At 46.1% G+C, this 25,797-nt stretch overlaps 2 protein-coding genes across 8 annotated transcripts; one reads left to right on the plus strand and one right to left on the minus strand.

The window, feature by feature from the left end:
- The first annotated feature begins 544 nt into the window (after nt 1-544).
- LOC123156719 (protein FAR1-RELATED SEQUENCE 5-like) lies at nt 545-5,550 on the plus strand. Its single transcript, XM_044574889.1, has 4 exons — nt 545-746; nt 2,009-2,917; nt 3,273-4,850; nt 5,024-5,550. Exons 2-4 carry the CDS (start codon nt 2,746-2,748, stop codon nt 5,248-5,250), a joined length of 1,977 nt encoding a protein of 658 aa, XP_044430824.1. The 5' UTR covers nt 545-746; nt 2,009-2,745; the 3' UTR covers nt 5,251-5,550.
- LOC123156718 (uncharacterized) lies at nt 1,045-22,985 on the minus strand. 7 transcript variants are annotated; one of them, XM_044574885.1, is made up of 15 exons: nt 21,895-22,985; nt 21,273-21,423; nt 20,926-21,132; nt 12,988-13,036; nt 12,790-12,885; nt 12,619-12,693; nt 12,331-12,378; nt 11,344-12,006; nt 11,086-11,223; nt 10,546-10,650; nt 7,853-10,140; nt 7,482-7,650; nt 7,276-7,359; nt 6,836-7,092; nt 6,032-6,521 (listed from the first exon to the last, which is right to left on the minus strand). In XM_044574885.1, the coding sequence occupies exons 4-15, from the start codon at nt 13,027-13,029 to the stop codon at nt 6,287-6,289; spliced, it is 4,200 nt and encodes a 1,399-aa protein (XP_044430820.1). In that variant the 5' UTR covers nt 13,030-13,036; nt 20,926-21,132; nt 21,273-21,423; nt 21,895-22,985; the 3' UTR covers nt 6,032-6,286. The 7 variants fall into 7 exon arrangements, with proteins under 7 accessions (XP_044430818.1, XP_044430820.1, XP_044430822.1 ...); XM_044574887.1 differs by having other exon boundaries at nt 11,344-11,883; nt 11,946-12,006; nt 20,926-21,423; XM_044574886.1 differs by having other exon boundaries at nt 12,619-12,681; nt 20,926-21,423.
- Between the last annotated feature and the right edge of the window lie 2,812 nt (nt 22,986-25,797).

Here is a 25,797-nt window from a genome sequence, read left to right on the forward strand (position 1 = left end):
CCGACCGGGATTGAAGATTTGCGAGGGGTTCCAGTTGTCGCCCAGGAGGGGAGAAACCCTAATCTTTTAGGGGGAAAGAGTCTCGTTTGCAACTTGGTTGTTACTCCGACTAGAAACTTTTTTGCTAATTGACCTTAGAGCAAGTATAATAGTGCCCTTATAGCCTGCTTATATGGCAAGTTTGCTTATGTGAAGGAGAGAGATATGAAAAAATAAGGGAAGTGAGATCTGATGCAAAAGCTTAGCTATATACGTACTCCTAGGCAAATATATTAAATGTGGGACGTGTCTAGTGGGCGGCCGGCCGCCCTGGGATCGCTAGCCAGCGGCCACCCGAAAAAAGGAAACCACCTGGTCCCCCCTCAAGCGAAAAAGAGGAAACAGTCCACCTGGTCCCTGCCCGTCGGAGCCAAAAAGGCAACTGCCCCGCCCACCAGCTGGCCGCGGGATCACGTGCACCCTCCTCGCGAAACGTGCACCCTCCTGGCCGCGGGATCATGTGCACCAGCTGGCCGCGGGATCTGCCCAGGTTGCAGAATCCACGCCATCTCTCGCCCCCACGCCTCAGCCCCACCGACGCTGCCTTCTTCTTCTTCTGCACGCCAGAAACAGATCCAAACGCAATCGCCCCCAGCCCTTCTTCCTCCTCCTACACAGCCGCCATGGGAGCCCCAAAGTAGAAGGAGCTGCTTCAAGATCTAAAGGGCAGGGTGGTCAGAGCCATACCAGGCAGTAAGATCGAGCAGGTAAGCCCCCTCTGCACCTCTTCGCTCCCCCCTTCTCCATGGATCCATGGAGAATCTGCTTCAAAAAAGAGGTGAATCTGGCACATCACACCAGATGTTAAACATGCTGGATGTGTTAAACATGCCAAAAACTACCACCTGGATGTGTTAAAAACAAGCCAACTAAAAACGAGTTATCTGGCCAATTAAAACATGATTAAAGGCCAACTTCTAGTTATTATTTGCAAAATGAACAGAAAATTGACTGCCCAATGCTTTGTTGAACATGTGCAACGAAAAATTCATAAATGTGCAACTAAACATGCATCCCAGCCAACTGAACATGTATCCTGGCCAACTAAACATGTATCCTGCCAACTAAAAACATATATCTGGCAATACATGTTTCTGAGTGAACACTTTGGAAAAAATGTAGTATATGTGAAAATAAAAAACATGTTTTCTGGCCAACTAAACATGCATGTTGGCCAAAAACTGATGACCAACTAAGACATCTATTCTAGGCAACTAAGACATCTATTCTAGCCAACTGAATGCATTAACTGTCCAACTGAACATGCATGTTGGCCACAAAACTGAAAAAATGCAACCTGGCCAGCTGAGACATCTATTCTAGCCAACTAAAAGCATTGAATGTCCAACTGAATATGTATGCTGGCCAAGTGGAAATCCTAGAAATTGAGACGTCTATTCTAGCGAAAACCAGAAATCTGTAGTGCAACAGGAAAAACATAGGAACTTTTGTCCATGGCTAATGAAGCCACAAACCATATTAACATATTCACACACAAATCTTGTCCCACGCATATATTCTGGTCCCACACCTATTGCAAACCATATTAATATGTTCAAATATACCAGATCTAGAAACATAAACGGCGATGAAAAACATATAACTATAATCTGTCCTCCAATTCTTCTTTCTTCTTTCACCTGGATTTTCCTTCTCAAATGTAGCATCCAATTATGTGCAGAAAAATCTGAAAAGAGCTCCTTGCGAAACGGAAACCTACAGATCATTGCAACAAAACAAAAAGGGAAAAGGGTAAGAAAAACTCTGTAGCAAAAAGAAGTCATGCTCTTGCCAGTTATTTACTGCAAACTGTGCAACTAACATAACAACTCTGTGCAAACAAAAAAATTCATAACTGTTATAATAAAAGATTATGCTATGGTCATGTTGCTTTTAGGTTGTTTTGAAACACAGTTTTTCTGTGGTTACCAACTGATGGCATCAATTTCTTCTTTTTTTATATGTGCAGGGAGTGTGTGGCAGCATCCAAAAACAAGGGAAAAAATGCTTGATCTCAATGAGTTGCCTCTAGATCTCAATGAGCTTCCTCATGATATGGATCAGCAGCAACCCAGCATACAACAAGGAAACTGCACAGAAAATGGTCGATCTGTTTACTACACGCAGGCAAGTCGTGATGGTAACCCTACAGGCCATGACAATGTGGCAGGCCAGTCATCAACCCGTGGTGCCCCTGTAGTGATGTCTTTGCAGTCAGAGAGCCATACTCTTGATGACACAGGAACCGAGGCAAATGTTCCTGGTCCAACCAGGATTGAGCTAGAAGCTGGGGCTTTTGACAGAGTTGTGCAAGTAGAAGAAGGAGAGGATGAGGCTGGTTCTCAACCTATGGAACCCTATGTTGGCATGAGGTTTGACAGCCTTCAAATTGCTAAGGATCACTACAACAGTTACGCACTACGGATGGGTTTCTCTATCAAGATGAACACCTCTAGACGGACACCCCGCACCAATGAATTGATAAAACAACAGTTTTGCTGCAACAAGTTCAAGAAGCCCAAAGCTGATGATGGAGGAGCTGAGGCTCCTCCTTACCTGGACCCTATTCCAGATCCAACATCTGTTAACAGTGATGAGGAGATGGAATAAGAACCTCCAATATTTGCTGAAGAGGATGCTGGTACTAGTAAGAAGAAGAAGAAGCGCAAACGTGAGACAATAAAGCAGACTGAATGCAAGGCGAAAATGTTGGTGAAGCTGATAGATGGGCGATGGGAGGTGACGCACTTTGTTCGTGACCACAATCATCCGCTCGTGAACAAACCTTCATTGTCCAAATACTTGAGATCCCACCAAGGCATCTCACCTGATGAAAAGGAGTTTCTGCGCATCTTGTATAACTGCAACTTGACTACAGGTGTGGTGTTTTTCTATATCCCTTGAAGAATTAAGTTTCCCTCTAGGCAGTCCAGTGTGCAACTGTTATGGTACTACTGTGCAACTGAAATGGCTTAACTATGCAACTGCTGTCCAACTTCCCATGCTTTTTATATATCACTTTGGGTGCTTCTTGTGCAACTAGATTGTCTTTACTGTGCAAATACACAATGTCCTGTATGCAAAAACTGCAAAGTGTTTTTAAAAAGGTGCAGCTAGGTGTCCATTTCCTGTGATTATCTTCTGTGCCAACACGTGTCCTATTACTGTGCAGCTGGATGTGCGCATTTGTGCAACTAAAAAAAGGATATACTGTTTGTTTTTGTATTATGCAGGACGAATGATGCATGTAATGACAGAGTTCTATGGATCTGAGATGATGGTGCCGTTCGGACCAAAGGCAATAACAAATCTTTGTACAAGTTTCCGTAGAGATGACACAAAGGAGGGTGATCTGATTGAGACAATTGCGCACTTCAAGGATATACAAAAAACCGATCCAGACTTCTTCTATAAGGTGAAATATGATGAAGAGGACAGAGTTGTCAACATATTTTGGGTGGACGGCTTAGCTCGAAAAGCTTATGTGGAGGCGTACCACGATTGCATATCGTTTGACACCACCTACATGACCAACTTGTACAATATGCCGTTCGCGCCCTTCATAGGAATAAACCGACATGGCCAATCTTTCATGCTGGGTTGCGCGTTTGTGAGGCAGGAGTTGGCATCGAGCTTTGATTGGGTCTTTGGAGCATTCCTAGAGGCTATGGATGGCAAACCTCCTGACAACTTCATCACCGATCAGGATGGTGCGATGAGGCAGTCAATACAGAGCATCTTTCCAACCACCGTGCACCGTTGTTGTCGATGGCACATCATGAAAAAGGCTCAGGAAAAGGTTGGTTGGTTGCTGTGCCGGAATCCAGGACTCTCTGATGATTTCAACAAGTGTGTTGACTTCAACTTCACTATAGACGAGTTTGAGCAGAATTGGGCTGGGTTAATGATCAAGTATGAGGCTATGGCACACACGCACTTTGAGAAGTTGTACGAATACAGGTCAACTTGGGTGCCGTGCTACTTCAAACACAGGTTCTTTCCCTTCCTCCAGTCTACACAGCGTAGTGAGGGGTTCAACGCCGTCCTCAAAAGATATGTGAACCCACACAACTCAATGTTGAACTTCGTCAAGCAATATGAAAAAATACAGAACCACATCCTTGCCAAGGAAGGCTGCAATGATTACAGGACACAACACCTTGAGATTGAGTTGTGGTCCAACTTCCCAATAGAGAAGCAAGCTTACAAAACCTATACTAGAGACCTTTACCGCAAGTTTAGAGAAGAGTTTGAGCTGATTGGACGTTATAATGCATTCCAAGTTGGTGCTGATGTGTTTGAGCTCAGACCGAACCAGGAATTTGTTGCGAAATATGGTTCTCGAAACTACTTGGTGCAGGCAAGGGTGGAGGAGCGTTCCTATTTGTGTGAGTGTTGTAAAATGGACAAGGACGACATCCTCTGTTGCCACATCCTCAAGGTGTTCACCCATGTTGGCGTTGATGTCATACCGGAAAGGTACCTGCTAAGACGGTGGACACCTACTGCTGTACCTAGTGCGCCAGGGACTGGTTATGAGAAACCGGATGAAATGCCTCCTCAATCAAAGAAGCAGATAAGGGAGAGGAACATGATATACGATTTTCGGAAACTAGCAAAGTTTGCGAGTGGTTCTGATCCAGCACAAGCTATTGTATACAAGCATATGCGTGCAGCACGTACCGAGATCGGCCACCTGAACAAGTCCAAGAAAATGAAAAAACCGACTGCTGCAACGGGGCCATCAGATGATGGCAACCCTCGAGGACCTCCTCCACCTCCAGGCAGCAATCAGGGGGCTCATCATCCAGGTAATTACCTGCCCCAACTCCTGATCTAACTAGGTGTGTAACTTCAGTTGCACACATCATTGTGCCCAGTTGCACACACCATGGTAGCCACTTGGACAAGAACATACTGCCTAGTTGCACACGCTGTGTTAGTTCACGCATCAAAGATAACACAGCTAACTTATTTTTTCCAGTTATGCATATGTGTGATGTCAACACTCAAGGACCTCCTCCCCCTCCTGGCTGTACACGGCATCCTCCGCCACCTCCTCCCCCGCATGCTCCTCCCAATGGCCCTACAGGCAGCACTCAGGGGCCTCGCCGTCTAGGTAATTACCTTCCCCCAACTCCCCATCAAACTAGGTCTGTAACACCAATTGCACACATCATGGTGCTCAGTTGCACCGAACAGGCTACCTAGTTGCGCATGCTGTGTTAGTTCGAGCATAAAAAAGATAAACACAACTGACTTGTTTGTCCTGTTCTGCCTATAGGTGATGCCAACCCTCAAAGACCTCCTCCCCCGCCAGGCCCAACTAGCAGTGCCCTTTGTGCTACTCCCAATGGACCTACAGGCAGGACTCAGGGGTCTCATAACCCAGGTTAGTACCTTCACCGACTCCAAAACAAAAACTAGGGTGAGTGACTTTAGTTGCACATATCATAGTGCCCAGTTGAACAGAAACATGCTGCCTAGTTGCGTGCGCTGTGTTAGTTTGAGGATCAAGCTAAAAATCTAACTTGTTTTTCATGTTCTGCCCATAGGCGACTACAATCCAAGTACCATGACAGGCCGTGCTACTGCAGGTGTTTTTTTCAACTTAACTTGCACACAACAACCAGTTAGTTGCACAAAAATGTACTGTGTGGTTGCACAGAACATCAGTGCTGGTTGCACAATAACAAAAATACTAAACTTTTTATATGATTATTACACAGGTGATCGTGACGGTCCAACTGCCCCATTGGAGGCTGCATCCCATGCACAAGCTTCTGATGATTTTGTGCCCAGGGATCCTCCAAGGTCTACTACAAAGGGTAGGGCAAAGAGTCGACGGTACAAATCGGCGCTGGAGCTACACCCAAAGAAGAAAAACAAATGCAGCCAGTGCCAATCTACAGAGCACATTGCTGGTGTGTGTCCACAGAGGCTCCTATGATTCTGTTTCCTCATTTGTAACTTTGGAACAAAAAAGGAAAAATAATGATGTCTTTTTTAGCAATGTTGGGACCAAGTGGACACATTCAACATCTATGATTCCTCTTTATCTAATTTATGCTGCTTGAATTAGTTCATGCACTGTGTAAAAAAAAGTTGCTATTTGTGCCTTTGTTGGCAACTGGTTAAATATTTAGTTGTTGAACAATTGTATATCCAGTGCTCCTAATGTATCAACAAAAGTGATGATATTGAGTTGCAAACGCAATTACTAGCAGTGTGCAACTACAAAATCTACTTAATAAAATTGTACAAACCAGAAACTTCCTCCATGGAGCAGAAAAAAAATAGTACTGACCAACTCCTTGTCGTATCTCAGCAACTTCCTCCATGGGGCGGTGTTGTGCACGCCGGTGACCCAATCATACGTCATCTTCTTCCTGATGTTGAGTACTTCCTTGGGGTCGTAGTTGGGCAGTTGGCTACCATTCCACTCGGTGGCGTTAAGCAGTGCGAATAACCCACACTCATTACTGCAAAAAATGAGCAAAAAAAATTGTCACATAAAATTAAAACCAAAAAAAGGTAATGCACTCTGTGCAACTACTTATGTCCTACTGTGCAACTGCTTGTGTTCTACTGCAACTCATTATGTGCCACTTTGCAACTACTTATGCGCCACTCTGCAACTAGCTAGATAATCCATTAGAAACTCATAAAAATGATAATACAGATTGAAGACTAGTACTGTGTCTTAAAAATACTAAAGATTGCACATGTAGAAAAATTTAAAAACTACAAAATGATTGTATTTGATTGAGAAGGAATGAAATGCTTATTGTCTTACTTGCCAAGCTGCTTCGGTACGTCAATGTCAATAATCTGGAAGTGCTCGATGCTGAACTTTGGGTAATGCTTCCTCCATAGCTGGCGTACTGCCCCCGCAATGGTAGAGGCGTTGTTCATCAGCTCAATGTTGTCCAGCGTCCTGCTTGAATCAAGAACTTCGAAGCGTCCGTCCCTCAAGTTGACACTGAAGACCCAATAATGCCTCCCTCCGTCCTTATCGGTTACATCTGCGCACTCGAGCACTGGCAGCATGACCTGCAAGTGTGAACGATTTCAGACACAAATACAAGATGTAGCTAAGAAAAACAGTAAAAAGACTTTGTCAAGTTAAAAACGGGTTGCAACAAGTATCTGCCAACTAACAGATGTGTCATGTGCAACTGGACATGCTGTGGGTGCCAACTAAAAAAAGATTGATGATGTGGGCACAACACTCACCAAGTCTTTCTTGTCGAGACGGTTCTTGTAATCAAACTTCTTGTTCATCTCATCCACATTGTGGATCCCTTGCTGTAATTTTATCTGCAGAGATTATAAAACATGGCTCAAAACTCCTTAGTAGGTGAAAGGCCTCCCTCAAATGGTCAACGAAAAGTGCTACAGAACAAAGATGAGGGTAAAAAGAAGGTTTTGGAAAAACTTACAGAAAACCTCAGTGGCATAACAACCTTCTTTGACCCTTCTGGTAAGTTATCCGTGATGTGTAAGATTCCGGTCTCAATAACAATTTTTGACAACCATTGAACCGGCTTCATCGAATCAACGAACTCCTTTAAAGAAATGTAGAAAGCACCATACCTGATTATCTCAGGGCTGATTTTTTTTTGAAAGCAATAAAAAGACAAGTTAGCTCGAAGGATCACAGCAGCAAAAAAATGTGCATGAAAATGAAAAAAGAACAGTGTGCAACTAAAAGCCCTGTTCTGTGCAACATACTATGCTTTCTGTGCAACTAAGTGGCTGGTGCTATGCAACTGAAAAAGATATGTATGAAGGCTGTGGGGAGTTAGTTTACCTGGTAGCTCCATCATTTGCTCCTTTGTGATGCCTGACCCAATACAAGAGGGCAGCGTAAAGCTTGTTCACTACCTCATTGGTGCTGAAAGTCTTGTTCTTGTTGTAGTCGATGAATGGAGACCTTTGAGATGCTGCAGGCCTTCTTACCCTCCTCTGTCTTCGTGCAAGAGGTGGCCCCGAAGAACTGCTCGTGCCAAGTTCTGGTTCTGCGCATATCAGGGTGTGGCAATTCTCTGGTGAACCAACATCTAGTTCTTGAGATATTGCCTTGCCAACATCAGCAGCATCACATCCTTTATTCACAGCTGCTGGGTCTAACTCACACTCATCGATGCTAATCACACTGGCTTCTGCTGTATCTACTGCTGGAGCAGGTGCTGGAGCATCACCATCTATGCCGAGGTCAAAAGATGGTGCATCACAGAACCCGTCACCATGATAAGAGTTTGATCTTCGTAAGGGTTCAAGGACCAGGGCATCTCCTTGCGGCACAAACATGGGTGCATCATTCACTGACTTGGTTCGCAATAGTGTTGTAGTTGGTGGCCTTGGAGGCTTGCACCTACTTATAATGTCGAACACCTCCTCTTGTGTTAATGGTTGCTGAAAGACAACTCTTGGGGACGGCACTTTGATAGTTGGATCACCTCCTTTTGTGTTTGGCATTGAAGCATCTCTATCAGTAGGCATCTTGGGACTTGCAGTTGCAGTGGTGCCTTCCTGACCAGCTGTGGTGGTTTTGACTGTGACCATACTGCTAACTGACACATCAGTTGGCACACTGGTATCTGTAGTTGGCATCTTTCCAGTCTGAGTTGGCAGCAACCTGGCAGAACTTGGCACCCCTGCATCAATGGCTGCGGCTCGCAGCTCTCTCTCGTCTCTGAACCCCAAATCTTTTGTGGCCTGCTCCCCCTTTGCGCCCCTGGCAAACTTGACAATCTTTTGCTTAGGTGGTTTTGGTGGGACTGTTGAAAGGGGAGTCTTCCCCTTGATCTGTTGAACTTCTCTGACATTGGTTGGCTCTCTGCTCACTACTGTTGGCATATCAGTTTGAAGCACAACTTCCTTGACCATATTTACTTCAGCATCTTCACTCACCATCTTCTCCTTGGTTTGAGGCAACTGCAGATTCTTCTTCATTGAAACTGCTTTACACTTCTGGACCACGTGAGGGTTTGCCGTGGATGCTGCCTTGCTCTTGCTGGAGCTTAGGTCTGGGAGCTGCTTTAAATATTCCTTGTATTTTTGCTTTGAATGAACCCAGTCAAGACCCTTCCCTGCTTCCTCCATGTCAATTTGATTCTTTTCAGCATCAGTTGATAAGAACAGGCTCTTGTCAATGGCAAAGTTGATCTTCTCACACATATCTTTGTCGCTGAAATCTGGCACGGGAAAGGTGGTTGGCAAAGCTGGCTTCAAGTTGCAGAGCTTGAACATATCAATGCTTCCCTGAGACTCTGCTTCGTCATTTTTCTTTGACTTTGGCAAATCCTTGTCTTTCCAGCAAGTCTTGTCAATCAACAACTGTAGTGTGCTCCTGCTACTCAATGAATTGCTGCTGCTCGCAGGGGTGGCGTGAGTGCTAGTCCTCCTGGATGTGTTGCCACCTGTACCACCAGAACCAGGAGCGTTGTCATCATCATCGTCATAGCTGTTGTCGCTGCCTCCATTGGATCCCCCTTTATCATCACCATAATCATCCTCGTCTTCTTCATCCTCGTCTTCTTCCCTCTCACTGCCATCAGCTGCTGCGCCTTTGTCTTCTCCCCTCTCACTGCCATCAACTGCTGCCCCTTTGTCCCCGTCCCCCTCTCTGGCCTCACCTTCTTCTTCCTCCTCCTCTGCATCACTATCTTCTTCCTTGTTCTCCTCCTCTCCTTTGTCCTCTTCTTGTTTGTCCTCCTCCTCCTCCTCCTCCTCCTCTTCCTCCTCATCCTCCTCCTCCTCTGCATCTTCTTCATTGTCATCCTCATCCTTGTCCTCCTCCTCTGATTCATCCGCATCTGTCTCCTCATCGTCGTCAGCATCTATCGCTGCTCCCATTTCCTCATCTTCTTCTGAATCATCCTCAACAAATTCTTCTTCTTCTTGTATAGTTGACCGCCGTCTCTTTCTTTTTGGAGCACGGCGTGATGCCCCAGTTTGCATTGATGGCTGCTGTACGTAAGGATCAATATCTGGTTCCTCGTCATCAATCTTGGCAACTTCTTTAATGAAGGTGCCAACCTGTTCAGTTACAGCCTTGCATAGCTCATTGACCACTTTCGCAATTATTGCCTTTTTCTGCATCAACACAAAAAAGACTCAGTACTGATTCAGTTAGAAAAAATAATAAAAAGTAACAATGTCTGTAACTGACCATGATGTGATAAGCAAAAATGACTAATACACACTTTCTGGCCAACTAAAAACATGATTCTAGCCAACTACACATGCACTGTGGCACAAAGTAAAAACCATGCATTTCTGCCAAAAGTTGATGACAATGGTTGTAAATGAACACTTTGACTATCCAAAAGAACATGTGCAACTACAAAACCTTATATGTGCAACTGAACATACATCACAGCCAACTAAATTCTGAATTTTCGCAACTACAAAAGTTATACATGTCCAACTGAACATACATCCCAGCCAATAGAAAAAATATTGATAAGTGATACAAGTTTATGTATGCAAAACACTAACCTGCGGATTGTATGTCATTGGTAACTTGGATGCCACAAATGCTTCAGCTTGCAAAATTCCACCAAACAGTGGTGTCTGCTCCGTGCCTCTATACTCCTCTTTAAGCTGATGTAAAAAAAAGAGAAACAGAAAATAACAAGGTTATCAAAATAGATTTGTGTGTTGAATGAAACCACACATTACAACCTGTGCAACTACAAACAAGATACTGGGGTAGACAAATTCAACTATACATATATGCAACTGAACAAAGACACAAAAACTGTGCAACACACATGGCACCTAAAAAAAGTTCCTACCAACTGATGCAACACATCTGTGCAACAAGATTAGTAAAACTGTGCAACTTAAAAAAGATGGTGTGCCAATTTAAAATAAACATGTGTGCAGATTGCCAAACTTAAAGCTATAATCTGTGCAACTACATGCATTGTTGTGCCAACTGATGACAGTTTTCTGTGCAATTCCCAAAAAGAGTGACCAGACATCAAAAGAACATAGAAGGAAGACACTGTTGGAAAAAAACAAAAAAGAACTCACTTGTAATTTGCCGAACACACCAGGAGAGATAGTATCCTTCTTGATCACCTTGGCAATTAGAGTACTATCCCATGCATTCGATCGTATCGCGCAGTTGCTTACTGGGATGTCATGTACGAGCACATCAAGGTATAGTATCTGCACCAGACCCAAACAAAAGAAAAAGCCAAGTTCAGTTATTGTTATGAGAATTTCAGCAAACTATAACTGCACAGAAAGAACAGGAACAGATGAAAAAAAGTGGTCGTTTTCACTAACCATCAAGTGATACAAGCAGCAGCAAACAGTTTGCTTCTCCTGGTCCATGTTTCGGAAAGCTTCGTTAATGTGTTCTGCTACAAAGAGGCAGATGTTTGTATTCTTTAGCATTTGATGATCTAGCACAAGTCCATAACACTTTGGGCTGAGCTTCAAGGCCGTGGTTGGTGCTAGAAAAGTACTGAAGGCAACCGCAAGCCAGGCCATAAAAAATGGGTCATCCGTTCTTCTAGCCATATGCTCAATCATCTTGAGCCATGTAGTGATCTGGGGATGAGAATTTCCAGTTATGTTGAAAGCCTGTCTGAATCTCCTAGTGGCATCCTTGTCAACTAAATATCTGACTTTTGGACCCTTGTTTGGGAGATCAAATACCCTCTGAACACTGTCAGCATCAACACGGATCCTTCCCCTTCCTGGGAAAACCATTTCAGAGGTCTGTGGCTGGTAGGACTGCACCAGGAACTTAGTGAGGTCCGCTAGAAGTGTGTCTGATAAGTTCAATAGCCCCCCGACCGACCTCGAAACTAGCTCTGATTTCTGTAGTGGAGTTAGAGAGGCGTTGAAATTTGCAAAGCGCGCTGGTGATGCCCTTATCCTACCTGCTTGTGATGGTCGCTCCACATCTTCCCCTGGAGCCACCTCAACTCCTTCGCCGCTGCCCTGTTGATTAGAAAATGAAAGCATTACACAAACATTAAACACAAGAGAAAAAACAAGAATGAAAAAAAACTAGCAATCATCATGATGTATTTGTGCAACTAATAAAGCTCATGAGGACAACTGCAAAAAGACTGCCAGTGTGCAACTGAATGTGCAACAATAAAACAGTAAATAAAAAAAGAACGAGACCTGGCAGCTACAAAAAGTTCTAGTGTATGTGCAACAATAAGAAATGATATTGCAACACAAGAAAAACAGTAACTAAAAAAAAGGTTTGCAAAGAACTATTCAAATAGCTCATAAAAACACAAAAAACCCACATACCTCAGCATCTGCTGCGGAAGATGCGATAGCTTCTCCAGCAACTGCTGCCTGCACAAAAAAATGACCACTGATGTCAACTATGAAAACATGCCAACTAGTGAACTACAAGATGCCAACTAATGCCAACTAATGTCAACTGTATTTAAATCAAAATGACTAGAGATGTCAACTACAAAAGGTTGTTATTGACAGACTATAAACAAAAAATAGTGTTCCGAACTGCTGCATAATTTCATCACTATCTAAAAAAAGGCGAGAAAAAACACTTATATTTGAGATTTTACTTACCCTAGAAGATGACTCAGCTCCCTTGCCAAGTGCTGCACGTCTAGTCCGCTTTACAACACGGAACTGATCAACATCCTAAGAAAAAAACATGAGCATGGGAAAAAATAAAAAAATGTTATATGACCCAAACAAAACCAAAAAGTGGACTTGTGTCATCAACATGCCACTTACCTCAACATCCTCTCCCTGCTCAACACTCTGCGCAAGTCGTGGCTGGCGATTAGCAGGACGCTTCGAGTTCCGGCGAAGAGGTTGACTTCCAGAACGCTGATTAAGCAACCAAAAGAAAACATGAAAAAAGACATTAGCATACATGCATAAGTTGAAAAACAACTCAAAAACAAAAGAAAAAAAAGTGAATAAAAATACATCTCCTTCATTGCCACCCGCATCTCCTCCTATTATAACCATTTTTGCCCTGCGGAAGGAAATACAACAAAAAAACATAGTTAGAAGATGTGGACAACCAACTACTATAATCATGCAGCCAACTGGGCAGTAAACCTTGTGCAAACTGGACATCAAATAAGCCAACTAACTTTTTTCTGCCTAATTGTTACTTGCCAACTGTGACAAGTAATACCTAGACAGAAAAAAGTTAAGTAAAGGCAACAAGCTCAGTGAGATAACTTATTCTGAAAAAAGCGTCCCTAGTTGAACATGAAGGGAGACACATGAAAACAACCACATCCACAACAAAAGACTTGCACATTGAGAAAAATTAAAATGGAAAATTGGCAAGCATTGGTACTAAATTTGCACAAATCAAGGGGTCCTAGTTGCACAAAAGCAGGAGAATAACACATAAACCACCATAGCCACCACAACGCTGGTGGATTGGGTAGATTATATTGGAAAATTGGCAAGCATTGGTGCTAAAAATGTACAAACAAGAGTCCCTAGTTGCACACAGCAGAGGGGGGAACAGCCAACTAGTAAAAGTGTATAACATATGCAACTAAGTAAAACCAACTAAGTAGAGCAACTGGCACAACTGTATAACATATGAATAGCCAACTTAGTAAAAGTGATGCAGCCAACCGAGCAGGCAACTTGTGCAACTGAACACAATATAGACAACCACCTAGTACAAAAACAGTGAGCCAACTGACCAAAACAACTGCTGCAACTGCAGAGCATATGGACAGCCAAAGTACTATATGGACGCAGCCAACTGAGGAGAATTTTTTGCAACTAACCACTTAAATCTCTGAACACCAACTACGAAATCAGCCAATGCATTGCACACAAAAACAGTGAGCCAACTGACCAAAACAACTGCTGCAACTACAGAGCATATGGACAGCCAAGTACTATATGGACGTAGCCAACTGAGGAGAATTTTGTGCAACTAACCACTTAAATCTCTGAACACCAACTACGAAATCAGCCAATGCATTGCACACAACATTGCGCACATCTAATACAACTTACAGAATAACTAAAGAATCATGTGCAGGTGTAGAACATATGGACAGCCAACTAGTAAAAGTGATGTAGCCAACTGAGCAGGCAACTTGTGCAACTGAACAGTATGTAGAAACCCAACTAGCAAAAAATTGGTGCAACTGCAGAACATAGGGACAGCCAACTACTATATGAATGAAGCCAACTGGATAGAATTTTGTGCAACTGGAACACAAGTGTCTACCAACTAAAAAGTGGCCGTGATACAAGTTTCACCCTCTTAGTTGGTTAGCACAGGTAATGGTCCCTAATTTGCACAGGTACTAATTTGCACATGACCCACGAGAACCACCAGAAGGCTGGCAGATTGGCTATATTATCTCAAAAATTGTCTACTGCTGCTCCTAATTTGCACGCAAGGGGCGACAGAGTTGCACACCGCGGGGGAAAACACTCATCAAAAACACCAGATCCACCGCGAGGCTTCAATCCACAGAAGAGGCACTATCGCCGTGAACCACTCATCCTCCCTGAACCATATGCACGAGCTCACCCCCTACTACAACTCAAAAACGACAGGATGAGCACAACCCTAACCCATCCCTGCCAATCCGGCGGTTTCCCAAACGAAGTAGTCCGCTGGGGTGACCTCAACCTCGCCGGAAAATGAGTTTGACCTCCCTAACCCCGACCGCGACCTCGACCTCTACCTCGACCTCCCTGACAACGACCGCGACCTCACCGGAAAACGAGCGACCTCATCGGAAAAAGGAGGACGGGCGAGTGGAGAAACAAGCAGGGACGAAGACGAGGAGCGCGCGTAGGAGCAGTACCAGAGCCGCCGCGGACGACGACCCTCGCGGCGCGCCCCGCCGTCGACCACAACCCAGCGGATTTGGAACCGCCTCCGAGCACCAACCAACGGCGAAAGTAAAGGGGGAAAGTGGAGGAATGGGCGGCGAGAGGTGGGGGTGGACGGGGTAATGGCACGAAATTCGAAACCGCCGCCCACTACGCACGACGGCTAAAATGCTGGAGAACTGCCTAATCCTCGATGACATGTGGGTCCCACGGACGATTTATCTCGCGGGCGCGGCGCAAATCGGACCAACCGTTTGGTCCACACGCGGGTCTGAGCGGCGCGGCCCCACCTCCCGACCAGGGGACACCTAGACACCGCGCGGCGCCGATCGGGACGAGATCGAGCGGCTCTCGTTCGGCCGCTCGTTCTGTCTATTTAGTGGCCGGCCGCTTTTTAGATTCCAGGTTAAATGTGAACAAAGAGAAACAAAGAAGGTAGAAACAAGTAGTAATGTAATAAGGGCATCACCAACGCTGACCCACATATTTGCTCCTGCATCCGTCTGAGGACAGAGGGGCTAGTCCGTAGACACGGATGCGGGAGCCAGTCATCCAACGCTACCCGCATACATTTCATAGCAGATTCAAACAAAACGGACGGAATTCATACAAACACGGCGGATTTCAATCAAACCGGACGAGTCCATTTACATTTCAAACATATTTTAACTAAAAAAGTTAGAACTAGTATACGATAGGCCACATGGATCTCCATTCCCATGACACGGATACACTAAACTAGTCAACGACCATCCCTGGTGGATCCCTTTGTCTTTCCCATGTCCGGTAGCTCGCTCATCGGACTACCGAGATCCCAGAGGTATATGCTTCATTGCAACGGATGGCTTCACATCCCCATGTCAGAGTGGCACTTGGTAGATATGCTCCAGCCGGAGGGGAAGGGGGGCATCCGCTTCCGTGAAGCACACATCAAGATTGGTTTTTGGGGCGGGGACGATGGTGGCCTGCAAAGAGGGGAAATCATCAGCTGTGCATGCCAGCGACGCGCCGACGGTGGCCTTCCTAGGACCCAAGCGACGACGGCCTCCCATGTTCCACTTTTCCACGATGTTAGCGGCGGCCGCGGACGTGTTGACCGCCACCTCATCGATCTCCACAATGTTGGCAGGGCATGGTTTCGTGAACGTTGACGGCAGATGGCGCGTGTCTGGCCTCATCCACGACAGCCATAGTGCTCGTTCCACTGTTCCCACCAAGTGCTGTCCTGGAGTGGGCACTTGCTCCCTCGAGTTCGGCGAGGGAGGTGGAGCAGCGTGTTGCCTGGCTCATATCCGGCGAGCTCGGCGGGCCACCCGACCGACTTTTATATCATCGGAGAATTGCTCTTCTTGCTCGCGAGATGCCATGAAGAGTGTGGAGAAAATGGTGTGAGTAGCAAATGGGCAACGGAGTTGTGGTGCAGTTCTTGGCACGACGTCTGGCCTCGCTTAAATGGTCGGTAGATGGGAGGAGCTTGCCCGGCATCGTGTTTAATGCCAGTCGGCTCGCGAATGGACGTGTGGCCTGAGTAGGTTTCTCGGCACACGGGTTTAATGGAGGTTTTTGAATGCGGCGAGGAGGCATGTTCAGCCGAGCGAGCAGTGAGCGACACCATCGACCGGCGCGCCGCTTCGGAGCTAGTGATAAGTCGCGTCCGCTTAGGCCGGCTTCAGTGTGAAGTGGCCGTTCTACAGCGGCATGAACGTAGGCAGCTGGCGCCGGACAAGAACACACGTGCGAGGGGGAGGGTTTCGGGTGGGCCAGGGCAGTCAGAAGCGGACGTGGTAGCGTCCCGGACACCCGCAAACCCCCTAGTTTGTCTCTTTTTTTTTGCGGAAGAAAGTGCGTCAGGACTGTCGAGCGGACCGATAGAAGACCTCATTCAATGGAAAAACAAGTCTAGAACGCACGGTCCGAATGGTTCCGGGTGGGTCGAGGGTTGGCGTTGGAGATGTTCTAACCAACATCATATACCCCGTACTACTATATGTGTGACTATAGATGACATGGCAGTTTCATATAGCCATTAGCTGGTTATACTATTAGCAATTCTCTTATGAATTTCATTCAATATCATCAAAATACAGATGTGTCACATCATTCAAAAAGCCGGGCTAATTTATTGGAGATGCCATTGTGCCCATTTGCCTTACAAAATCTAGAATGCATGAAAGTCGAGTGTGCTGACGACATAATATTTCGCTAGAAAACTAAAGAGAAAAAATATGCTCAGTATTACTAATGGTTTTGGAATTTTTGACCAACCTAGCAGACCATTCAATGGTCAATACCTAAACATAGTGCAAGCTTTGAGTTATGTCCACGCAATCCCAAGTGCCTTTGACCGCATGTGGTACTCGCCTCGTCATCAACTAGCGGTGCCGCCGCCGGTCAACTGGTTGAGCCATCGAAGGAGAAGGTTGACATGCAGAGGAGGATATGCTGGTTCACCTTTTGGGCGTAGGATCACAACCTCTCCCCTCAAGAACCCGTCTCTTGCAGAAGAATCACATGTCTGTGTGAGGCATCTACTTCATCTTCACGCTGGAGTCCGAGTCTATGGATGCGTTTGGTACGCTGCATATACCTCAGCCAGACTCATGCGGGAAGAAAATGACCCATTTGGTTACCCGCATTCACGGTTGAGTCTGCATACCATGAACATTAAAGCACCTCTGGGCCTGCATCTAGAGGAATGCTCAAATCAGTCATTTTTGTGGAGTCAGGCCTGCGCGATGCAACCCTAGGCACGTGGGCATGGGCGGTTACACGCGTGGGTGCGGTCCTGAGAAGTCGCGCTATTTCCAGACGCGTCGTCATAAATTACCCTCACCTCCGTTCCTCACCACTCTCTCCCCTCTTCCCCACTCACACCGGCGGCGGCGATCGCCTGAGCTCTAGTGCAAATCGATCCAAGGTAGCGGCGACAACCACCGAAGCGACTGCAGGACCTCCACCAGAGCGCATTGGCCATGGCGGTAAGTCCTCATCCTCTTTATACATTCACTGCTTTCGACTCGGCCTAGATTAGATTAAAGCACGTGATTGAAGAGTTAGGGAGGGGATTGAATACATCGGGGGTGGAGGATTACCATCAATCGATTCTGCATCGACGACTACTAGGGTTCATAGGTTATTTTTCGATTACATCAGGGGTGGAGATTGGGGGTACAAACTTTCTTGTATAGCCGCGACGACCCTAGAGTCGCGACGAGTGGCGGTGGGGGGAGGAGGGGGCGTAGCCATCTTCTTTTCTTCCTATCGTCTTGAACAATGGGTCTTGCACGGGCGCCTACCGCCGGCTCCCTGGCCACAATCCGCACCTCGTCGTTTTCGGCCTTCGGCGACCCGAACATGCTACTCCAGTACGCCGTGGCACGCTGGTCTTGAGGCGCCTTGTACTGACTGTACTTGGCCCATCTTGCCCGCAGTCCAGCGTTGCCGGAGTCTGCCTAATTCATGGCCTAGTGCAGGATGTCCACTGACATCGCGCCCTTGGGTGGGTCCGGAATCAGTGTCTTCAGCTTGTCCGGCGTAGCCTTCTTCATTGAAGCATCGACCTCCTTGTGCATGTCATTGATGCTGCTGAAGTTCGAGCACACTTCCATGGTATGCTCGAACTTTTCTTGCGGTCACCGAGCGAGCACCCAAGGAATAAGACCCTCCATCCAATGCCCCAGGGGAAAGGGTTGGGGTTGGACTTGGAGTTCATGGCGAGGGAGAGGTCGTGAAACAGAGAGGTGGAAGAGGAGAGGTGGTGAAATAGAGGGGGTTCAAATGCGGTGCTGGGTTAGTAGGATGGGTTAATATAGGAGCGTTAGGCCGATATGAATGAATGCTGACCATTGAACTGCATGCTATTCATAATGCTGATGGACAAGGGCAAGGAGGTCGTGCCACCATTGGAGAAGGGCAAGGAGGTTGTGCCACCATTGGTCGAAGTGCCGGTGCAAGCAGACTATGGCATAGCCTAGTGGTGGGAAGGGGCTGATGCCTTTCTACCCACCCAGGTTCAAGGCATGGTACTTGCAATTTGAGTTTGTTGCATCAATTATACTGCAGGGGTTCCCTTACAGTCTTTCTGTCAAAAAAGTGCCGGTGCAAGATCACCCAAGCGCCAAGCGGAGGAACTATGGGAGTCAGGACCAAAGCACTTCTGTAAGGTTATCCTTGCTCCAAAGCTGGAGAGTCTGCCATTGCCTCTGAACCTAACACAACACTTCCCCGCCATCCCTACAGAGTTCAATCTCAAGACGAACACCAACTACGCATGGAGGGTGACGGTGGGAGTGATCAACCGCAGGGTCACCATTGATCATGGTTGGGCCACCTTCGCCGTTGTTCACCAAATCATGATCGGGTACATGCTGATGTTCAAGCTGCTAACCCCCGACACCATGAAGGTGATCGTCTGCCACGATGAGGGCATGGAGGTGGTCACCAAGTGCAAGAAGCATGTCAACGCCTTCGCTGCGACCGCCTGAGCTCCTGTTGCCCGTTCCTTGTTGGTTCTTGTTTTAAGACTCGGGTTTCATTTAAAACTTATGGTAATATGTTGGTTTAAAACTTGTGATGCATGGTTAAGACTTGTGTTTGTGCCTAAGATTGTTTTGTTGCTCCTAGTTTAGTTCTTTCTTGTGTGCCTTTGGTAACCTCACCACATCGACGAGGGGTTTACCACACAACTGTTCTTGATGTAACCAAACAACCGGACTTGTGTTTGCCCTCAAACAAGTCTGCAACTAAACAACAGGCCTTTCGTTCTAGCACATGGAGACTAGAAGGGATGCAGACAACCAATCAACATGCAGATGTTGATTTTTTGCCTGCATATGCTCAACCAGGTCCAACTAGGACAAGTATGTAAAGTGGCAAAAAACGATGCAGGTGACCAAACACGTCCTATCTGACTCTGCGGGGCAGCACCATGGGCAATGTCGTTGGTCATGCCCTTATCGGTTTGTCCTTTTAGCCAGTTCTGGTAATGATTTTTTACAATCGTTTGTAATTGGATGAATAGTACGTTTACTCATGAATTTCATTGTGTGCATCACAATTAAGGATGGATGCGGTCCGGGCCGGTCCGGCCCGTCACTGAGCTGCCGTTTGGACCGGCCGCCGGCAGTCCGGACCGGACAGAGCAGCGTGGTGGTCCTGTTTTAAAGGACGGGACCGGCGGCAGGGAAGCTCGGGACTGACCGAGAGGACCGGCCATGGTGAGGTGACGGTGACCATGGCGTCGACAATGATGGCAAGACGCGACTATGGGTCCTAATCGGAGGGGAAAACAAAGGGGAAATGTGCAATGACTAACGACGAACTCTATGGCAGGGTCGGGGAGGCCCGAGAAGCAGCGACAGTGTGGTAATCAACGACAAACGATGGTGCCCGGACTTGGGGTTGGATGATGATTGCAATGGCTCGGAGGCGAATTCGGCCAGCTCCTTGCTCTGGGAAGCAGATCGCAAGGTTGCGGACCTCCAGGACAAGGTTGTTCATCGCGGGGAGGCTGGTGGCCATGTGTGCTCTGCACCGCGGCACGTGCGTGCTCTACTGGTGGCCTACGAGCTCTGGTGCTCCAGCTCGAACTCAAGGCGGCGCCACGATAGGAGGGGAAGGAGGGAACGTCGTTTCTGTATCTTGTGAAGGAACAGAGCGCATCGTGTGCAGACTCTGCCCTGGCCTAGCGTGCTTGTGCTTGGCCTGGGCCCTTTCTCGGTCCGACTGGTGAAAGACCGGACCGGATCGATGTTTTCTTAGGCCTAATTCCAGACGGCCTAAAGCTCGCTCGCCACGTCCAGCCTTACCATAATGACGCAGAGGCCGGATATCTTTCACATGAAAAGAATTAAGAAAAACTTGGATATTCTTCATTTTTTTTATAACTACTTGGATATTTTGAAGTCTACAAAGAATGCCATTGAAAACTCTGTGCGCTGAATAAGTCATGGTAATAAAAAGCACTGAAGTGGAAGTACGTAGACTCTTAAGGTAAAACTTGAAACTCATGTAAATGTGAGAGAAAGAGAGAGTAGGTACCTTCACAACCACTTGGAATATATGGGTTTCCTTGAAATCCGTCCTTGCACATACAACGATAACCAATATATACATTTGTGTACTCATTCGTGGAGCTGACGCCCAGGCAAATGCTATTGACGCTCACACAAGCATACCCTGAACTGTTGAGACGTGCCTCCTGGCAGGTTAGATTAGCGACTGCCCACTGAACAGAGGCGGACTCCCCTAAACCATTGTAGAGATTAGGCTCATTATCTATGAGCGATCTGATGAATGGTTCCATATAATCTGATGTGTATTTAAAGCTCACATGACCCTCGCTAATACTGATGTAAGTTATGTATTGTTCGTCTCCCCGTTCATACCCAAATTGCAGGGTTGATGATGTCATGTCTGTGCACTTGAGATGAAATGACTCCCTAGCAAAACAACCTTCTTCTAGACCAAACGGAAAAGGAACGCTGATGTTCCCGCAGTTTCGAGTGCAATTAGATTTCTGTTGAACTGGATTATAGCCTGATATCAATGCAAAGTCGGTGATATATTAGCTCTTATATATACAACGAGAGATTCACCAAGTTATTTGACAGAGACGAAGTAATTTTATAAATAATTTCTTTGTTTTGAGGAAAGCGAAAACATGAAGAAAAAATTTAACCATTTGCTATTGCTAACCATCTACTCCCTCTGTCCTAAATATTTGTCTTTCTAGAGATTTCAACAAGTGACTACATACGGAACAAAATGAATGAATCTACACTCTGAAATATGTCTACATACATCCGTATGTGGTAGTCCATTTGAAATATCTAGAAAGACAATTATTTAGGAACGGAGGGAGTAATAAGCAAGTTCCTCGTTAATGGTTGAGACCACATATTTAAGAAATAATATGGCACAAGATAATGGTTGATATGAGATTAGCTATTGGTTCCAAGTTCCATTAAATGGTAATAAACAGTTATTTATATTCAGCCCAAAAATTACCTTTGTCGCGATAACATCCATCATTATATAAGCATTGCCTGCATAGCCTGCATCACAGGCACACATGTAACCGATTATTGACTCGAGGTTGTTAGGCATGCACACGCTGTGGCTGCTAACGCAGGCATAGTTGGTCATATTGTCCAATGCGGCGGAGCATGATGTTTCATCCGCGATGGTCCAAGTGAGACCAAAAGACGTGGAAGTCACATTGATTCTATCCCAAAGGGTGCTCCTCTTATGGCGTGGCGGCTGGTCCTTCTCTACCCTGTGGGCTACAAACTTGAGATCGAAATCACTTTCTCCCAGCATAATAGAGCAACATCCTGTACCGTTGCAGCTCTCCCGGGCCACTAGATCCGTGATTTGCTCATTCGGACAACTAGCTGTGCAAAGCCTCTGGCCCGTGTTCAGGTCACGATCGAGCTGGTAGATATCAAAGTCGCAACCAGTGATATCAAAATATGCAGTATCAAGGTTGAAGGACCTCCCAGGTGCTTTCCAGGACATGGTGTACTCATTCAAACCAGATTTCAAGCTGATGACATGTGAAAACTGTATATCAACATCCTGGTAGCGGTTGTAAGAACCAAAACCTGGGGCGATGATGTCGTTGATGACCTCCGTGGTGCCGTCGTGGAGGAAAAGTCGATGAGGCATCGTCTTGTCGTGATGGTCGCAGATGAGTTCGAAGTCTGGTTGCCGGAAGCAGCCGGCCCCAACGCCGAAGGGGTATTCGAATCTCAGGTCGCCACAGCCCTTTGGACAAGCAGCGAGCGTGGCGGCAGATGGAGCTGTGGCGTTCGCCGCTCGGCTTCTCTGCGGGCCGGATGCTTGCACCGTTGCCATCCATAGGAAGAGCAGTGCGAGCACACAATGGAGTGCGTCGGGCATCCTCATCTTCATTTTTCGCAAAGTAAAGTATCTCGGTAAATGATACAGTAACGTAGGAACATCAGACCTATATATGCTTAAATTTTGAGGGCTGGGTACTATGAACTACGGACGACTCCCTACTGATTCATCGGCAGTGTGTTGTATGTATACCAACAAGCTACTGTATTATTTTTCCACGCGAGAAAAAAAAAACAAGCTGTCATTTGGAGCCGGTCAGTCAATCCTAGCTTTGAACTTTCAAAGCCAAAATGAAATCCAATACGTTCTCTCACAGTAGCATGAATCGACACGGCAAGTGAACGTTTAGTGGCCCTTTAGCACCTTCTCGTCACTTTCAAACTTGCAAGGACCGCATATATATATCAACCGTTCAACACCCTAGTGGATTCCCCCGCAAAAAAAAAAAACACCCTAGTGGATTCCCCCGCAAAAAAAAAAACACCCTAGTGGGTTAGAAAGAATGCTCTGCCAGCTGTAGGTTGGCACATGTGATGTAACACTTGTGGTATGAAATCATTGGAGCCCTACCAATGAATTATCTTGGATATTCAAAACAACACTCTCGTGTTGACTGACTTGCTTTAATATCTCTTTGCATTTCCATCTTCAGTTCAGAAATGTTTAAAACTTAATTCATTTCCTACAGAGCTAAGAAGGCACCTCATGGTTGAAGGTTAACTCAAAACTCCTCCATTTGTTCTTGTTGCCATATTAACTTCTTACAAAGCGATGTAGCATGAGCAAAATTACATTGGAAGAAAAGGTGGTTGAAGCGCCTCCCCTCCCCCCCCCCCCCCCCCCCGCGGTCGCTCAGCGCGCGTGCACTGGCGCCCGATGTCCTCCGCCGACGCTAGCTCTTCCCCCTTCGGCGCCTCCTCCTCCTCGCCACTGCCGGAGGGCGTCTGCCGATTGAAGCCCGTGCGGCGCAGGCGGCGGCGGGGCCTCGACCTCCGTCCATTGTTGGCAATCTAGACGGCGCAGGGGACGCCACTCGTGCGGGCGCGGGTCTGGCGGAGCCATCGGTGTCGGGGGGGGGGGGCACGGATACGGCGACCGTGTGGCTGGGAGGCGGCGGTGCGCCCTACTGTGGTGTCGGCGGTTGCTAGGTCATGCCCGATCCGGTTTCCGTCATGCAACAGGGGTGCGGGTGGCTGGTGGTGCTCCGCGCGTGGTGCGCATGTGTGGTGGTGGCCGCCATCTCAAGCGAGGGTGCCACATCCCGGCGAAGGGGTGATAACCCACAAGTATAGGGGATCGCAACAATTTTCGAGGGTAGTATTTCACCCAAATTTATTGATTTGACACAACGGGCGCCAAATAATATTTTTAAGTATTAGCAGTTGAGTTGTCAATTCAACCACACCTAGAGAACTAAATATCTGCAACAAAGTGTTTAGTAACATAATAATATGATAGTTTGATAGCAGTGGTAACAATAGCAATAGCAACAGTGACAATAGCAGTTTTGTAGTAATTGTAACAGCAGCAGTAACAAAAGTAACTTAGTAAAGATCAACAACAAAAAACATAGGCATTGGATCGACGATGGATATTTGTGTTGGATGATATTCATCATGTAACAATCACAACCTAGAGCGATACACAATAGCTCCAATTCATCAATGTAATGTAGGCATGCACTCCGTATATAGTTATACGTGTTTATAATAATAACATGCATGGCATCTTTTGTCCTACCCTCCCGTGTCAACAGGGTCCATAAGAAAATGCAAGGGATATTAAGGCCTCTTTTTAATAGACAAGCGAAACAAAGCATTAACATATGATGAATATATGAACTCCTCAAACTACGGTCATTACCGAAAACAATCTCAATTATTGTCACCTTGGTGTATGCGGATCATAACACGTAATAGGTGCATATAAATTGCAAGATAGGATCAAGAATTCAAATATATTCATGGAAACACAAAGGGTTCAGATAGGAAATCATGACACCCGGGCCCTAACAATTTGACTCCATTACATGACAAATCTCATCCAATTCCATCACCGTCCAGTAGGCCTACGAAGAAATTACCCACTTCCGATAGCGCGCATCATGAAATTGGTGATGAAGAAGGATTGTTGACGATGATGATGGTGACGACACTCCCTCACCGGAGCCCCGAACGGACTCCAGATCGGCCCTCCCGATGAAGATCAGGAGGTGGTGGCAGCTCCGTATCGTAATACGCGATGGAACTTATTCTCTTTTTTTCCTCGGGGAAAAGGAATTTATAGGCTTGAGATTAGGGTCATTGGAGCCAATGGACCCCACAAGGTAACAAGGCGCGCCAAGGGGTGGCTGCGCCCTGTTTCCTTATGGGCAACTGGTGGCCCCCTCCGATGGATCTTCGCTCCAGTATTTTCTATATATTCCATAAAAATCTCCAAAATGTTTTTTCCAATTCCGAAAACTTTTATTTCTGCATAAAAAACAACACCATGGTAGTTCTGCTAAAAACAACGTCAGCCCGGGTTAGTTTCATTCAAATAATGCAAATTAGAGTCCAAAACAAGAGCAAAAGTGTTTGGAATAGTAGATACGAGAGAGACGTATCAACTCCTTCAAGCTTAACTCATTGCTTGTCCTTAAGCAATTCAGTTGAGAAACTGAAAGTGATAAAGAAAAAAATTTACGGTCACTTTTTTCTTGTATCCGTATATAAGCTTACATAGCACCCAAGTTTTCAGCAAAGATCATTTACTAACCATGCAAATGATAACACTTAGAAATCACTTTTACTCATATCAATGGCATAATCAACTAGCGAGCAATAATAACATATCTCGAATGCCATCAAATTGTCAAAATAATTGTGGCACCCCGGCTCAGAGAAAACCAGAACGCCCCGTATTCTAGCCCAGAGATCGAGATGAAGTCTTCTGGAATGGCACTGCTTAGCATAGAACAAACCAGCTCTTTATTACAATCTATTTGGGTACAATGATTACATCGGCATGGCGACACTACGCCTGCCACTGTTGCTCTATGCAAGCAGC

The sequence above is a fragment of the Triticum aestivum genome, chromosome 7B (genome assembly GCF_018294505.1).
Source record: "Triticum aestivum cultivar Chinese Spring chromosome 7B, IWGSC CS RefSeq v2.1, whole genome shotgun sequence".
Lineage (NCBI taxonomy): Eukaryota > Viridiplantae > Streptophyta > Magnoliopsida > Poales > Poaceae > Triticum > Triticum aestivum.

Coding starts and splice junctions, on each gene's coding strand:
- LOC123156719 (XM_044574889.1), top strand. CDS start 2,746: ATGTTGGTGAAGCTGATAGATGGGCGATGGGAGGTGACGCACTTTGTT. Junction 2,918..3,272: donor TAACTGCAACTTGACTACAG/GTGTGGTGTTTT, acceptor TGTATTATGCAG/GACGAATGATGCATGTAATG. Junction 4,851..5,023: donor TCAGGGGGCTCATCATCCAG/GTAATTACCTGC, acceptor TATTTTTTCCAG/TTATGCATATGTGTGATGTC.
- LOC123156718 (XM_044574882.1), bottom strand. CDS start 12,933: ATGTATGCTAATGTCTTTTTTCATGTTTTCTTTTGGTTGCTTAATCAG. Junction 12,007..12,330: donor CTTCCGCAGCAGATGCTGAG/GTATGTGGGTTT, acceptor TCTAATCAACAG/GGCAGCGGCGAAGGAGTTGA. Junction 7,093..7,275: donor GTCTCGACAAGAAAGACTTG/GTGAGTGTTGTG, acceptor TCACACTTGCAG/GTCATGCTGCCAGTGCTCGA.